This window comes from Cetorhinus maximus, unplaced genomic scaffold, assembly GCF_964194155.1.
Source record: "Cetorhinus maximus unplaced genomic scaffold, sCetMax3.hap1.1 HAP1_SCAFFOLD_4219, whole genome shotgun sequence".
Lineage (NCBI taxonomy): Eukaryota > Metazoa > Chordata > Chondrichthyes > Lamniformes > Cetorhinidae > Cetorhinus > Cetorhinus maximus.
Window position 1 is genome coordinate 1 of NW_027600123.1, and position 18,037 is coordinate 18,037.

The 18,037-nt window shown below is 51.5% G+C and overlaps 1 protein-coding gene across 1 annotated transcript; it reads right to left on the reverse strand.

Moving 5' to 3' along the window:
- Window positions 1-3,249: 3,249 nt before the first annotated feature.
- Window positions 3,250-17,592, reverse strand: LOC144678413 (TOX high mobility group box family member 4-like; the record flags this gene model as incomplete). Its single annotated transcript, XM_078538204.1, has 3 exons — window positions 3,250-3,510; window positions 6,446-6,688; window positions 17,524-17,592. Coding segments are annotated over 3 exons (573 nt in total), but the record flags the coding sequence as incomplete, so codon positions are not given.
- Window positions 17,593-18,037: the final 445 nt, after the last annotated feature.

The window sequence follows — 18,037 nt, forward strand, 5'->3', positions numbered from 1 at the left end:
TGGGGGGAGTGAGAGATAGGGAGAGGGTGGGGGGGAGTGAGAGAGAGAGAGAGGGTGGAGGAGTGAGAGAGAGAGAGAGAGAGGTGGGGGAGTGAGAGAGAGAGAGAGAGAGGGTGGGGGAGTGAGAGAGAGAGGGGGTGGGGGAGTGAGAGAGAGAGAGAGGGTGGGGGAGAGAGAGAGAGAGAGAGAGAGGGTGGGGGAGTGAGAGAGAGAGGGAGAGGGTGGGGGAGTGAGAGAGAGAGAGAAGGGTGCGGAAGGGAGAGAGAGAGGGGGTGGGGGAGTGAGAGAGAGAGGGCAGGCAACAGGCCATGAGACGGAGGAGCAGAAGTAGGCCATTCGGCCCATCGGGTCTTCTCCAGCATTCAATGAGATTGTGGCTGATCTGATAATCCTCAACTCCATTTTCCTGCCTTTTCCCCATAACCCTTGATTCCCGGACTGATTAAAAATCTGTCTATCTCAGCCTTGAATATACCTAATGACCCAGCCTCTCCAGCCCTCTGCGGTAAAGAATTCCACAGATTCACTACCCTCAGAGAGAAGAAATTCCTCCTCATCTCTGTCTTAAATGGGCGACCCCTTACTCTGAGATTATACCCTCTGGTCCCTAGACTCTCCCACAAGGGGAAACAACCTCTCAGCATCTACCCTGTTAAGCCCCCTAAGAATCTTATATGTTTCAATAAGGTCGCCTCTCATTCTTCTAAACTCCAATGGGTACAGGCCCAACCTACTCAACCTCTCCTCATAAGAAAATCCCTCCATCCCCGGGATCAACCTAGTGAACCTTCTCTGGACTGCCTCCAATGCCAGGATATCTTTCCTTAGATAAGGGAACCAAAACTGTTCACAGTACTCTAGGTGTGGTCTAACCGGTGCCTTGTATAGTTTTAGCAAGACTTCCCTATTTTTATACTCCATTCCCTTTGAAATAAAGGCCAACATTTCATTTCCCTTCCCTATTACCTGCTGAACTTGTATGTTAGCTTTTTGTGATTCATGCACGAGGACCCCCAAATCCCTCTGTGCTGCAGCTTTCTGCAGCCTTTCTCCATTTAAATAATATTCAGCTCCTCTATTCTTCCTGCCAAAGTGCAGAACCTCACATTTTCCCACATTATATTCCACCAGCCAAGTTTTTGCCCACTCACTTTCCCTGTTCCTATCCCTCTGTAGACTCCTGGTGTCATCCTCACCACTTGCCTTCCCACCTATTTGTGTGTCCTCCACAAACTTGGCTGTAGTACATTCACTTCCCTCATCCGAGTCATTAATGTATATTGTAAATAATTGTGGCCCCAGCACTGATCCCTGTGGCCCTCCACTAGTTACAGGTTGCCATCCCGAAAATGCCCCCCTTATCCCAACTCTCTGTCTTCTATTCATTAGCCAGTCCTCTCTCCATGCTCATATACTACCCCCAACACCATGGGATCTTATCTTATTAAATAGTCTTACGTGCGGGTACCTTATCGAACGCCTTTTGGAAATCCAAATATATCACATCTACTGGTTCCCCTTTATCTATCCTGCTTGTTACCTCCTCAAAGAATTCTGATAAATTTGTCAGGCATGATTTCCCCTTCATGAATCCATGCTGACTCTGCCTGATTAGATTATGTATTTCTAAATGCTCTGCTATTACATCCTTTATAATAGACTCCAACATTTTCCCAATGACAGATGTTAAGCTAACTGCCGTACAGTTACCTGTTTAATTGTCTCCCTCCCTTTTTGAATAAGGGTGTTAACATTGGCCGCTCTCCAATCCTCTGGGACTTTTCCAGAATCTAAGGATTCTTGGAAGATTACTACCAGTGCACCCACTATCTCTGTAGCTACTTCCTTTAATATCCTCGGATGCAACCCATCCGGTCCAGGGGACTTATCGGCATTTAGCCCCATTAGTTCCCTAGTACTTTTTCTCTAGTGATAGTTATCACAGAATCACACAGAGTGCAGAAGAGGCCCTTCAGCCCATCGAGTCTGCACCGACACGTGAGAAACACCTGACCTACCTCCCTAATCCCATTGACCAGCACTTGCCCCCATAGCCTTGTTATTGTATTTATTTCCTCCCCACCCTTTGCCCCTTTGTTATTTAGTATTTTTGGAATGGTATTAGTGCTTTTACCATGAAGTATTTATTCAACTCCTCTGCCATTTCCTGGTTCCCTCATTATTATTTCCCCAGCCTCATTCTCTAAGGGGCCTATGTTCACTTTGGTCTCTCTCTTCCTTTTTAATATATTTAAAGGAGCTTTTACTGTCAGTTTTTACATTACTTGCTAGTTTACCCTCAAAGTGTATTTTCTCCCTCATTGTTATTTTTTGGTCATCTTTTGTTGGTTTTTTAAAACTTTCCCAATCCTCTGGTTTACCACTAATCTTTGCCACATTGTACGTTTTTTTTTTCCAATTTGATACTGTTCTTAACTCCCTTGGTTAACCATGGTTGGTTTATCCACTTCCTAGAATCCTCCTTCCTCACTGGGATATATCTTTGTTGAGAGTCATGAACTATTTCCTTAAACGTCTGCCATTGTTCATCAACCGTCTTTTCTACTAAACTCCTTTCCCGGTCCGCTCCAGCCAACTCTGCCCTCCTTCCTTTGTAATTACCCTTATTTCAGTTTAGCACAGTTGTTTCTGACCCAAGTTTCTCACTCGCAAACTGAATGCTAAATTCTACCATGTTATGGTCACTGTTTCCTAGGAGATCCTTTACACTGAGATCATTTATTAAACCTGCCTCATTGCACATTACGAGAGCGGGACAGAACGAGAGAGGGAAGGAGGGAGGGAGGGAATGAGAGAGGGAGGGAGGGAGGGAGAGAGGAGAGAGAGAGGGAAGGAGGGAGGGGTGGATGGAGGGAGAGAGATGAGGGAGGGAGAGGGGGAGAGAGAGAGAGAGAGAGAGAGAGGGAGAGAGAGAGAGAGAGAGAGAGGAGGGAGGGAGGGAGGGGTGGATGGAGGGAGGGAGGGAGGGAGGGAGGGGGAGGGGGGGGGAGGGAGGGAGGGAGGGAGGGAGGGAGAGAGGGAGGGAGGGAGAGAGAGGGAGGGAGAGAGAGGGAGGGAGAGAGAGGGAGGGAGAGAGGCAGGAGAGAGAGGGAGGAGAGAGAGAGGGAGGAGAGAGAGGGAGGAGAGAGAGAGAGAGAGAGATGGAGGGAAGGAGAGAGGGAGGGAGGGAAGGAGAGAGGGAGGGAGGGAGGGAGAGAGGGAGGCAACGAGAGGGAGAAAGTAACCTACCCTCCTGACGTCCTCCACCTCCTCTTCCTGAATGGAACTCGCTGGCGACGGAGTGGCCGACTTCCTCTGCTCAGGGGAGTTTGGCTGCTGGAGGATGCTGGTGTTGCCGAGGGTCAGGCCCAGCTGGGAGCTGAGCTCCGAGTGATCGATGGTGGTCAGCTGGCTGTGCGTGTAGAGGCCCCGGGTCCCCTCGCCCAGAGAGATGCTCATCGTCAAGGGAGGCTCCTGGCCGCACTGCGCCGTCACCGACTGCCCGAGGTCCTGAGGACGGGAGGTGGTGGGGCGGAGGAGAGAGGGAGATGAGACAGAGTCAGAGAGAGACACGGGCACGACGCAGTGAAACCACACACCCCCTGCCGCCCGCCCTCTACCGTCCGTCCGGGCCTGAAGCCTTCACCCGCGCCACGAAGACTCGTCTTATTCCAATTCTCCTCTCGCATCCCGTGTTCCCTTCACTCACCAAGCCCTGGTCACCAGTCACACCCCCCCACCCCCAACCACACCCCCCAGGCACGCGCTGGCTGTGTGTTTGGAAGCGGACAGTGGGGGGGGTGGAGATAAACGGGGCACTGTCACGTTGGCTGGGTTGAGCGTGCCGGAGCGACGCAGGGCCTCAGAGCTGGGGCCTCAGCAATTCACCATCAATATTTTCACCATTGAAGATGGAGAGACGCAGAGCGACGCCTCCAAGTTTGCCGGTTCAGGGCTGCCAAGTCCGAGGACACACGCCGGGACTGCAGAGAAACGCAGACGGGTGAGGTGAGTGGTGTAGGTACACCCATGGCGCTGTTAGGGAGGGAGTTCCAGGATTTTGTCCCCTGTGGTGTAGGTACACCCACAGCGCTGTTAGGAAGGGAGTTCCAGGATTTTGTCCCCTGTGTGATGTAGGTACACCCACGGTGCTGTTAGGGAGGGAGTTCCAGGTTTTTGTCCCCTGTGTGATGTAGGTACACCCACGGTGCTGTTAGGGAGGGAGTTCCAGGATTTTGTCCCCTGTGTGGTGTAGGTACACCCACAGCGCTGTTAGGGAGGGAGTTCCAGGATTTTGTCCCCTGTGTGGTGTAGGTACACCCACAGCGCAGTTAGGGAGGGAGTTCCAGGATTTTGTCCCTGTGGTGTAGGTACACCCACAGCGCTGTTAGGGAGGGAGTTCCAGGATTTTGTCCCTGTGGTTTGGGTACACCCACAGCGCTGTTAGGGAGGGAGTTCCAGGATTTTGTCCGTGTGTTGTAGGTACACCCACAGTGCTGTTAGGGAGGGAGTTCCAGGATTTTGTCCCCTGTGTGGTGTAGGTACACCCACAACGCTGTTAGGGAGGGAGTTCCAGGATTTTGTCCCCTGTGTGGTGTAGGTACACCCACAGCGCTGTTAGGGAGGGAGTTCCAGGATTTTGTCCCTGTGGTGTAGGTACACCCACAGCGCTGTTAGGGAGGGAGTTCCAGGATTTTGTCCCTGTGGTGTAGGTACACCCACAGTGCTGTTACGGAAGGAGTTCCAGGATTTTGTCCCCTGTGGTGTAGGTACACCCACAGTGCTGTTAGGGAAGGAGTTCCAGGATTTTGTCCCCTGTGGTGTAGATACACCCACAGCGCTGTTGGGAGGGAGTTCCAGGATTTTGTCCCTGTGGTGTAGGTACACCCACTGTGCTGTTAGGGAGGGAGTTCCAGGATTTTGTCCCCTGTGGTGTAGATACACCCAGTGCTGTTAGGGAGGGAGTTCTAGGATTTTGTCCCCTGTGTGGTGTAGGTACACCCACGGCGCTGTTAGGGAGGGAGCTCCAGGATTTTAACCCAGCGACAGTGAAGGAACGGCCGATATATTTCCAAGTCAGGATGGTGAGGGACTTGGAGGGGAACTTCCAGGTGGTGGTGGTCCCCACGTGTCTGCTGCCCTTGTCCTTCTAGATGGTAGCGGTCGTGGGTTTGGAAGGTGCTGTCGAAGGAGCCTTGGTGAGTTGCTGCATTGTTCCTACAGAGCAGGTCAGAGGCTGGGAATCCTGCGGTGAGTAACTCACCTCCTGACTCCCCAAAGCCTGTCCACCATCTACAAGGCACAAGTCAGGAGTGTGATGGGATACTCCCCGCTGGCCTGGATGAGTGCAGCTCCCACAACACTCGAGAAGCTTGACACCGTCCAGGTCAAAGCAGCCCCCGCTTGATCGGCACCACATCCACAAACATTCACTCCCTCCATCACCGACGCACAGTAGCAGCAGCGTGTGTACCATCTACAAGATGCACTGCAGCAACTCACCAAGGCACCTTAGACAGCACCTTCCAAACCCACAACCTCTACCATCTAGAAGGACAAGGGCAGCAGACACATGGAGAACACCCACCACCTGGAAGTTCCCCTCTGAGCCACTCACCATCCCGACTTGGAAATATATCGGCCGTTCCTTCACTGTCGCTGGGTCAAAATCCTGGAACTCCCTCCCTAGCAGTGCTGTGGGTGTACCTACACCACAAGGACAAAATCCTGGAACTCCCTCCCTAACAGTGCTGTGGGTGTACCTACACCACAGAGACAAAATCCTGGAACTCCCTCCCTAACAGCGCTGTGGGTGTACCTACACCACAGGGACAAAATCCTGGAACTCCCTCCCTAACAGCGCCATGGGTGTACCTACACCACAGGGGACTGCAGCGGGTCAAGAAAGCAGCTCACCCACCACCATCTCAAGGTGCAATTAGGGATGGGCAATAAAAGCTGGGCCCGGCCCAGCGATGTCCGCATCCTCGTGAATGAATAAAGAAACTGAATCGAGGTGTTCAGAGCCATCAGGGGTTTAGGAACAGTAAATAAGGAGAAACCGTGTCCTGAGGCGAGAGGGTCGATAACAAGAGGGGACACAGCTTGAGGAGAATCAGCCAAGGAACCAGAAAGTGGGGGCTGGGGAGGAAGATGTGAAGCGAGCGTTTTTTTGGGGACGCAGCGCGTTGTTGTGGTCTGGAAGGCGCTGCCTGAAAGGGCGGCAGAAGCAGATTCACGCTCAAAAGGGAGAAACGGGAGAAATACTTGAAGAGGAAAACTTTAGTGACGAGGGCAAAGAGGAGAGGAGAGGAGTGGGTCTAAAGCTAAAACACTTCCAAAGTGACGGCACAGGCACGATGGGCAGAATGGCTCCCTGCTTTACGATTCTACGAAAGGAACTTTGCAATGCCAGGGCCCAGCGATGCTGTCGATGCCACCATACCATGGACAGGCTGCTGATGAGTCCTCCGCTCTGATCGATGACTCCCTGCGACAGCGTCATGGGAAGGTCCAGAGGAGCGGAGGTGAACTGGGAGGTGAAACCATTGTCCTGCGAGCTGGAAGGGTCAGTCAGGTCGAAGTGGCAGCCCACGTCGGAGACGGCGAGGGAGGGGTCCGATTCCAGGGGCAGCGAGATGGGGGGGATCTCAAACTCCTCATCCCCCAGGCTGGGAGTGTGGAAGGTCTGTGGAAACAGTGGATGAAGGGTGGTTAGATACAGAGTAAAGCTCCCTCTACACCGTCCCCCATCAAACACTCCCAGGACAGGTACAGCACGGGGTAAGATACAGAGTAAAGCTCCCTCTACACTGTCCCCATCAAACACTCCCAGGACAGGTACAGCACGGGGTTAGATACAGAGTAAAGCTCCCTCTACACCGTCCCCCATCAAACACTCCCAGGACAGGTACAGCACGGGGTAAGATACAGAGTAAAGCTCCCTCTACACCGTCCCCCATCAAACACTCCCAGGACAGGTACAGCACGGGGTTAGATACAGAGTAAAGCTCCCTCTACACCGTCCCCATCAAACACTCCCAGGACAGGTACAGCACGGGGTTAGATACAGAGTAAAGCTCCCTCTACACTGTCCCCATCAAACATTCCCAGGACAGGTACAGCACGGGGTTAGATACAGAGTAAAGCTCCCTCTACACTGTCCCCATCAAACACTCCCAGGACAGGAACAGCACGGAGTTAGACACAGAGTAAAGCTCCCGCTACACCGTCCCCATCAAACACTCCCAGGACAGGTACAGCACGGGTTAGATACAGAGTAAAGCTCCCTCTACACTGTCCCCATCAAACACTCTCAGGACAGGTACAGCACGGGGTTAGATACAGAGTAAAGCTCCCTCTACACTGTCCCCATCAAACACTCCCAGGGCAGGTACAGCACGGAGTTAGATACAGAGTAAAGCTCCCAATACACTGTCGTCTTCAAACACACCCAGGACAGGAACAACACGGGGTTAGAAACAGAGTAAAGCTCCCACTACAGTGTCCCCATCAAACACTCCCAGGACAGGTACAGCACGGGGTTAGATACAGAGTAAAGCTCGCTCTACACTGTCCCCATCAAACACTCCCAGGACAGGTACAGCACGGGGTTAGATACAGAGTAAAGCTCCCTCTACACTGTCCCCATCAAACACTCCCAGGACAGGTACAGCACGGGGTTAGATACAGAGTAAATCTCGCTCTACACTGTCCCCATCAAACACTCCCAGGACAGGTACAGCACGGGGTTAGATACAGAGTAAAGCTCCCTCTACACTGTCCCCATCAAACACTCCCAGGACAGGTACAGCACGGGGTTAGATACAGAGTAAAAATCCCACTACGCTGTTCCCAACAAACACACCCAGGACAGGTACAGCACGGGGTTAGATACAGAGTAAAGCTCCCTCTACACCGTCCCCATCAAACACTCCCAGGACAGGTACAGCACGGGGTTAGATACAGTATAAATCTCCTTCCACACCGTCCACATCAAACACTCCCAGGACAGGTACAGCAAGGGGTTACATACAGAGTAAAGCTCCCTATACACTGTCCCCATCAAACACTCCCAAGACAGGTACAGCACGGGGTTACAAACAGAGTAAAGCTCCCTATACACTGTCCATATCAAACACTCCCAGGACAGGTACAGCACGGGGTTAGATACAGAGTAAAGCTCCCTATACACTGTCTTCATCAAACACTCCCAGGACAGGTACAGCACGGGGTTAGATACAGAGTAAAGCTCCCTCGACACCGTCCGCATCAAACAATCCCAGAACAGGTACAGCACGGGGTTAGATACAGAGTAAAGCTCCCTCTAGACTGTCCCCATCAAACACTCCCAGGACAGGTACAGCACGGGGTTAGATACAGAGTAAAGCTCCCTCTATACTGTGCCCATCAAAGACTGCCAGGACAGGTACTGCACGAGGTCAGATACAGAGTAAAGCTCCCTCTACACTGTCTCCATCAAAAACTCCCAGGACAGGTACAGCACGGGGTTAGATACCAGGTAATGCTACCTCTACACTGTCCCCATCAAACGGTCCCAGGACAGTTACCGTACGGGGTTAGATACAGAGTAAAGCTCCCTCTACATCGTTCCCATCAAATACTCCCAGGGCAGGTTCAGCACGGGGTTAGATACAGAGAAAAGCTCCCTCCACACTGTCCCCATCAAACACTCCCAGGACAGGTACTGCACGGGGTTAGATACAGAGTAAAGCTCCCTCCACACTGTCCTCATCAAACACTCCCAGGACAGGTACAGCACGGGGTTAGATAGAGTAGAGCTCCCTATACACTTTCTCCATCAAACACTCCCAGGACAGGTATGGCACGGGGTTAGATACAGAGTAAATCTCCCTCTACACTGTCCAAATCAAACACTCCCAGAACAGGTATAGCACGGGGTTAGATACAGAGTAAAGCTCCCGCTACACTGTCCCAATCAAAAAATCTGAGAACAGGTAGAGCACGGGGTTAGATACAGAGTAAATCTCCCTCTACACTGTCCAAATCAAACACTCCCAGAACAGGTATAGCACGGGGTTAGATACAGAGTGAAGCTCCCTCTACACTGTCCCAATCAAAAAATCGCAGGACAGGTACAGCACGTGGTTAGATACAGAATAAAGCTCCGTCTACACCGTCCCCGTCAAACACTCCCAGGACAGGAACAACACGTGGTTAGAAACAGAGTAAAGCTCACACTACAGTGTCCCCATCAAACACTCCCAGGACAGGTACAGCACGGGGTTAGATACAGAGTAAAGCTCCGTCTACACCAACCCCATCAAACACTCCCAGGACAGGTACAGCACGGGGTTAGATACAGAGTAAAGCTCCCTCCACACTGTCCCCATCAAACACTCCCAGGACAGGTACAGCACGGGTTAGATACAGAGTAAAGCTCCCTCTACACCGTCCCCCATCAAACACTCCCAGGACAGGTACAGCACGGGGTTAGATACAGAGTAAAGCTCCCTCTACACTGTCCCCATCAAACACTCCCAGGGCAGGTACAGCACGGGGTTAGATACAGAGTAAATCTCGCTCTACACTGTCCCCATCAAACACTGTCAGGACAGGTACAGCACGGGGTTAGATACAGAGTAAAAATCCCACTACACTGTTCCCAACAAACACACCCAGGACAGGTACAGCACGGGGTTAGATACAGAGTAAAGCTCCATCTACATCGTCCCCATCAAACACTCCCAGGACAGGTAAAGCACGGGGTTAGATACAGTGTAAAGCTCCCTCTTCACTGTCCCCATCAAACACTCCCAAGACAGGTACAGCACGGGGTTACATACAGAGTAAAGCTCCCTATACACTGTCCATATCAAACACTCCCAGGACAGGTACAGCACGGGGTTAGATACAGAGTAAAGCTCCCTATACACTGTCCATATCAAACATACCCAGAACAGGTACTGCATCGGGTTAGATACAGAGTAACGCTCCCTCTACACTGTCTTCATCAAACACTCCCAGGACAGGTAGAGCACGGGGTTAGATACAGAGTAAAGCTCCCTCTACACCGTCCGCATCAAACACTCCCAGGACAGGGACAGCACGGGGTTAGATACAGAGTAAAGCTCCCTCTATACTGTGCCCATCAAGGACTGCCAGGACAGGTACTGCACGAGGTCAGATACAGAGTAAAGCTCCCACTACATCGTTCCCATCAAATACTCCCAGGACAGGTACAGCACGGGGTTAGATACAGAGTAAAGCTCCCTCTACACTGTCCCCATCAAACACTCCCAGGACAGGTACAGCACGGGGTTAGATACAGAGTATAGCTTCCTCTACACTGTCCCCATCAAACACTCCCAGGACAGGTACTGCACGGGGTTAGATACAGAGTAAAGCTCCCTCCACACTGTCCTCATCAAACACTCCCAGGACAGGTACAGCACGGGGTTAGATAGAGTAGAGCTCCCTATACACTTTCTCCATCAAACACTCCCAGGACAGGTATGGCACGGGGTTAGATACAGAGTAAATCTCCCTCTACACTGTTCAAATCAAACACTCCCAGGACAGGTATAGCACGGGGTTAGATACAGAGTAAAGCTCCCGCTACACTGTCCCAATCAAAAAATCCCAGAACAGGTAGAGCACGGGGTTAGATACAGAGTAAAGCTCCCTCCACACTGTCCTCATCAAACACTCCCAGGATAGGTACAGCACGGGGTTAGATACAGAGTAAAGCTCCCTCTACACTGTCCTCATCAAACACTCCCAGGACACGTACAGCACGGGGTTAGATACAAAGTAAATCTCCCTGCAGACTGTCTCGATCAAACATTCCCAGGACAGGTACAGCACATGGTTAGATACAGAATAAAGCTCCATCTACACCGTCCCCGTCAAACACTCCCAGGACAGGTGCAGCACGGGGTTAGATACAGAGTAAAGCTCCCTCTACACCGTCCCCATCAAACACTCCGAGGACAGGTACAGCACGGGGTTAGATACAGAAAAGAGCTCTGGATTCACTGTCCCCATCAAACAATCCAAGAACAGGTACAGCACGGGGTTAGATACTGAGTAAAGCTCCCTCTACACTGTCCCCATCAAATACTCCCAGGACAGGTACTGCACGGGGTTAGATACAGAGTAAAGCTCCCTCTACACCGTCCCCATCAAACACTCCCAGGACAGCTACAGCACGGGGTTAGATACAGAGTAAAGCTCCCTCTACACCGTCCCCATCAAACACTCCCAGGACAGGTACAGCATGGGATTAGATAAAGAGTAAAGCTCCCTCTACACTGTCCCCGTCAAACACTCCCAGGACAGGTACAGCATGGGGTTAGATACAGAGTAAAGCTCCATCTACTCCGTCCCCATCAAACACTCCCAGGACAGGTATATCACAGGGTTAGATACAGAGTAAATCTCCCTCTACACCGTCCCCATCAAACACTCCCAGGACAGGTACCGTACGAGGTTAGATACAGAGTATTGCTTCCTCTACACCGTCCCCATCAAACACTCCCAGGACAGGTACCGTACGAGGTTAGATACAGAGTATAGCTTCCTCTACACCGTCACCATCAAATACTCCCAGGACAGGTACCGTACGAGGTTAGATACAGAGTATAGCTTCCTCTACACTGTCCCCATCAAACACTCCCAGGACAGGTGCAGCACGGGATAAGATACAGAGTAAAGCTCCCTCTACACTGTCCCCATCAAACACTCCCAGGGCAAGTACAGCACGGGGTTAGATGCAGAGTAAAGCTCCCTCTACACTGTCCCCATCAAACACTCCCAGGGCAAGTACAGCACAGGGTTAGATACAGAGTAAAGCTCCCTCTACATCGTCCCCATCAAATACTCCCAGGGCAGGTACAGCACGGGGTTAGATACAGAGTAAAGCCCCCTCTACACTGTCCCCATCAAATACTCCCAGGACAGGTACAGCACGGGGTTAGATACAGAGTAAAGCTCCCTCTACACTGTCCCCATCAAACAAACCCAGGACAGGTACAGCACGAGGTTAGATACAGAGTAAAGCTCCCTCTACATCGTCCCCATCAAACACTCCCAGGACAGGTACAGCACGGGGTTAGATACAGAGTAAAGCTCCCTCTACACCGTCCCCATCAAACACTCCCAGGACAGGTACAGCATGGGATTAGATAAAGAGTAAAGCTCCCTCTACACTGTCTCCGTCAAACACTCCCAGGACAGGTACAGCACGGGGTTAGATACAGAGTAAAGCTCCCTCTACTCCGTCCCCATCAAACCCTCCGAGGACAGGTACAGCACGGGGTTAGATACAGAAAAGAGCTCTGGATTCACTGTCCCCATCAAACAATCCAAGAACAGGTACAGCACGGGGTTAGATACTGACTAAAGATCCCTCTACACTGTCCCCATCAAATACTCCCAGGACAGGTACAGCACGGGGTTAGATACAGAGTAAAGCTCCCTCTACACTGTCCCCATCAAACAAACCCAGGACAGGTACAGCACGAGGTTAGATACAGAGTAAAGCTCCCTCTACACCGTCCCCATCAAACACTCCCAGGACAGCTACAGCACAGGGTTAGATACAGAGTAAATCTCCCTCTACACCGTGCCCATCAAACACTCCCAGGACAGGTACCGTACGAGGTTAGATACAGAGTATAGCTTCCTCTACACTGTCCCCATCAAACACTCCCAGGACAGGTACAACACGGGGTTAGGTACAGAGTAAAGCTCCCTCTACACCGTCCCCATCAAACACTCCCAGGACAGGTATAGCACGGGGTTAGATACAGAGTAAATCTCCCTCTACACCGTCCCCATCAAACACTCCCAGGACAGGTACCGTACGAGGTTAGATACAGAGTATAGCTTCCTCAATACTGTCCGCATCAAACACTCCCAGGACAGGTACAGCACGGGTTAGATACAGAGTAAAGCTCCCTCTACACTGTCCCCATCAAACACTCCCAGGACAGGTGCCGCACGGGGTTAGATACAGAGTAAAGCTCCCTCTACACTGTCCCCATCAAACACTCCCAGGGCAAGTACAGCACGGGGTTAGATACAGAGTAAAGCTCCCTCTACATCGTCCCCATCAAATCCTCCCAGGGCAGGTACAGCACGGGGTTAGATACAGAATAAAGCTCCTTCTACACTGTCCCCATCAAACACACTCAGGACAGGTACAGCACGGGGTTAGATACAGAGTAAATCTCCCTCCACACTGTCCACAACAAACACTTCCAGGAAAGGTACAGTATGGGGTCAGATACAGAGTAAATCTCCCTCTGCACTGTCCCCATCAAACACTCCCAGGACACGTACAGCACGGGGTTATTAGATACAAAGTAAATCTCCCTCTAGACTGTCTCGATCAAACACTCCCAGGACAGGTACAGCACGGGGTTAGATACAGAATAAAGCTCCATCTACACTGTCCCCATCAAACACTCTCAGGACAGGTACAGCACGGGGTTAGATACAGAGTAAAGCTCCCTCTACACTGTCCCCATCAAACACTCCCAGGACAGGTACAGCACGGGGTTAGATACAGAGTAAAGCTCCTTCTACACTGTCCCTAACAAACACTCCCAGGACAGGTACAGCACGGGGTTAGATACAGAGTAAAGCTCCCGCTACACTGTCCCAATCAAAAAATCCCAGAACAGGTAGAGCACGGGGTTAGATACAGAGTAAATCTCCCTCTACACTGTCCAAATCAAACACTCCCAGGACAGGTACAGCACGGGGTTAGATACAGAGTAAAGCTCCCTCTACACTGTCCCAATCAAAAAATCCCAGGACAGGTACAGCACGTGGTTAGATACAGAATAAAGCTCCGTCTACACCGTCCCCGTCAAACACTCCCAGGACAGGTACAGCACGGGGTTAGATAAAGAGTAAAGCTCCCTCTACACCGTCCCCATCAAACACTCCGAGGACAGGCAGAGCAAGGGGTTTGATGCAGAGTAAATCTCCTTCTACACTGTCCCCATCGAACACTCCCAGGACAGGTACAGCACGGGGTAAGATAGAGTAGAGCTCCCTCTACACTGTCACCATCAAACACTCCCAGGACAGGTACAGCACGGGTTAGATACAAATTAAACTTCCCTCTACACTGTCCCCTTCACACAAGCCCAGGACAGATTCAGGACGGGGTTAGATACGGAGTAAAGTTCCCTCTGCACTGTCCCAATTAAACACTCCCAGGAGTGGTACAGCACGTGGTTAGATACAGAGTAAAGCTCCCACTACACTGTCCCCATCAAACACTCCCAGGGCAGGTACAGCACGGGGTTAGATGCAGAAAAGAGCTCTGGATTCACTGTCCCCATCAAACAATCCAAGAACAGGTACAGCACGGGGTTAGATACTGACTAAAGATCCCTCTACACTGTCCCCATCAAATACTCCCAGGACAGGTACAGCACGGGGTTAGATACAGAGTAAAGCTCCCTCTACACTGTCCCCATCAAACAAACCCAGGACAGGTACAGCACGAGGTTAGATACAGAGTAAAGCTCCCTCTACACCGTCCCCATCAAACACTCCCAGGACAGCTACAGCACAGGGTTAGATACAGAGTAAATCTCCCTCTACACCGTGCCCATCAAACACTCCCAGGACAGGTACCGTACGAGGTTAGATACAGAGTATAGCTTCCTCTACACTGTCCCCATCAAACACTCCCAGGACAGGTACAGCACGGGGTTAGGTACAGAGTAAAGCTCCCTCTACACCGTCCCCATCAAACACTCCCAGGACAGGTATAGCACGGGGTTAGATACAGAGTAAATCTCCCTCTACACCGTCCCCATCAAACACTCCCAGGACAGGTACCGTACGAGGTTAGATACAGAGTATAGCTTCCTCAATACTGTCCGCATCAAACACTCCCAGGACAGGTACAGCACGGGTTAGATACAGAGTAAAGCCCCCTCTACACTGTCCCCATCAAACACTCCCAGGACAGGTACAGCACGGTGTTAGATACAGAGTAAAGCTCCCTCTACATTGTCCCCATCAAACACTCCCAGGGCAAGTACAGCACGGGGTTAGATACAGAGTAAATCTCCCTCTACACCGTCCCCATCAAACACTCCCAGGACAGGTACCATACGAGGTTAGATACAGAGTATTGCTTCCTCTACACCGTCCCCATCAAACACTCCCAGGACAGGTACCGTACGAGGTTAGATACAGAGTATAGCTTCCTCTACACCGTCACCATCAAACACTCCCAGGACAGGTACCGTACAAGGTTAGATACAGAGTATAGCTTCCTCTACACTGTCCCCATCAAACACTCCCAGGACAGGTACAGCACGGGGTAAGATAGAGTAGAGCTCCCTCTACACTGTCACCATCAAACACTCCCAGGACAGGTACAGCACGGGTTAGATACAAATTAAACTTCCCTCTACACTGTCCCCTTCACACAAGCCCAGGACAGATTCAGGACGGGGTTAGATACGGAGTAAAGTTCCCTCTACACTGTCCCAATTAAACACTCCCAGGAGTGGTACAGCACGTGGTTAGATACAGAGTAAAGCTCCCACTACACTGTCCCCATCAAACACTCCCAGGGCAGGTACAGCACGGGGTTAGATACAGAGTAAAGCTCCTTCTTCACTATTCCCATCAAACAAACCCAGAACAGGTACTGCACGGGGTTAGATACAGAAAAGAGCTCCGTCTACACTGTCCCCATCAAACAAGCCCAGAACAGGTACAGCACGGGGTTAGATACAGAGTAAAGCTCCCTCTACACCGTCCCCATCAAACACTCCCAGGACAGGTACCGTACGAGGTTAGATACAGAGTATAGCTTCCTCTACACTGTCCCCATCAAACACTGCCAGGACAGGTACAGTATGGGGTCAGATACAGAGTAAATCTCCCTCTGCACTGTCCCCATCAAACACTCCCAGGACACGTACAGCACGGGGTTAGATACAAAGTAAATCTCCCTCTAGACTGTCTCGATCAAACACTCCCAGGACAGGTATAGCACGGGGTTAGATACAGAGTAAAGCTCCCTCTACACTGTCCCCATCAAACACTCCCAGGACAGGTACTGCACGGGGTTAGATACAGAGTAAAGCTCCTTCTACACTGTCTCCATCAAACACTCCCAGGACAGTTACCGTACGAGGTTAGATACAGAGTATAGCTTCCTCTACACTGTCCCCATCAAACACTCCCAGGACAGGTACAGCACGGGGTTAGATACAGAGTAAAGCTCCCTCTACACCGTCCCCATCCAACACTCCCAGGACAGGTATAGCACGGGGTTAGATACAGAGTAAATCTCCCTCTACACTGTCCCCATCAAACACTCCCAGGACAGGCACAGCACGGAGTTAGATACAGAGTAAAGCCCCCTCTACACTGTCCCCCATCAAACACTCCCAGGGCAAGTACAGCACGGGGTTAGATAAAGAGTAAAGCTCCCTCTACATCGTCCCCATCAAACACTCCCAGGACAGGTACAGCACGGGGTTAGATACAGAGTAAAGCTCCCTCTACACTGTCCCCATCAAACACTCCCAGGACAGGTACAGCACGGTATTAGATACAGAGTAAATCCCCCTCTACACTGTCCCCATCAAACACTCCCAGGACAGGTACAACACGGGGTTAGATACAGAGTAAAGCTCCCTCTACACTGTCCCCATCAACCAAGCCCAGAACAGGTACAGCATGGGGTTAGATACAGAGTAAAGCTCCCTCTACTCCGTCCCCATCAAACACTCCCAGGACAGGTATAGCACAGGGTTAAATACAGAGTAAATCTCCCTCTACACCGTCCCCATCAAACACTCCCAGGACAGGTACCGTACGAGGTTAGATACAGAGTATAGCTTCCTCTACACTGTCCCCATCAAACACTCCCAGGACAGGTACAGCACGGGGTTAGATACAGAGTAAAGCTCCCTCTGCACCGTCCCCATCAAACACTCCCAGGGCAGGTATAGCACGGGGTTAGATACAGAGTAAATCTCCCTCTACACTGTCCCCATCAAACACTCCCAGGACAGGTACAGCACGGGGTTAGATACAGAGTAAAGCCCCCTCTACACTGTCCCCATCAAACACTCCCAGGACAGGTACAGCACGGGGTTAGATACAGAGTAAAGCTCCCTCTACACTGTCCCCATCAAACACTCCCAGGGCAAGTACAGCACGGGGTTAGATACAGAGTAAAGCTCCCTCTACACTGTCCCCATCAAACACTCCCAGGGCAAGTACAGCACAGGGTTAGATACAGAGTAAAGCTCCCTCTACATCGTCCCCATCAAACACTCCCAGGACAGGTACAGCACGGGGTTAGATACAGAGTAAAGCTCCCTCTACACTGTCCCCATCAAACACTCCCAGGGCAAGTACAGCACGGGATTAGATACAGAGTTCAGCTCCCTCTACTCTGTCCCCATCAAACACTCCCAGGGCAAGTACAGCACAGGGTTAGATACAGAGTAAAGCTCCCTCTACATCGTCCCCATCAGAGCTGCTCACCTCTGCTCCGCTCAGGAATGGGTGGCTGGAATCGCTGATAGTCAGGTAAGTGTCCCCTCCACTGGGAAACTGGAAGAAAAATGTCAATGAGGGTTTAAAGGGAGGATCCACTTCAGACAGCCTGCAGTTCAAAATCAGCAGAGAAACCCAAACACTTTGTGTCTCTCTGTATACCCCTGGTCAGCAACGGGCAGCACATTGCCACATCTGTCCCAAGACCCTGGCTGAACAAGACTAAGACCGAAATACTCAGGTGTCCAAGTCAATGAAGGTGTCATCGCACTGTTTGAGGGTCAGTACTGAGGGAGAGCCGCACTGTCGGAGGGTCAGTGCTGAGGGAGAGCCGCACTGTCGGAGGGTCAGTACTGAGGGAGAGCCGCACTGTCGGAGAGTCAGTGCTGAGGGAGAGCCGCACTGTCGGAGGGTCAGTGCTGAGGGAGAGCCGCACTGTCGGAGGGTCAGTACTGAGGGAGAGCCGCACTGTCGGAGGGTCAGTACTGAGGGAGAGCCGCAC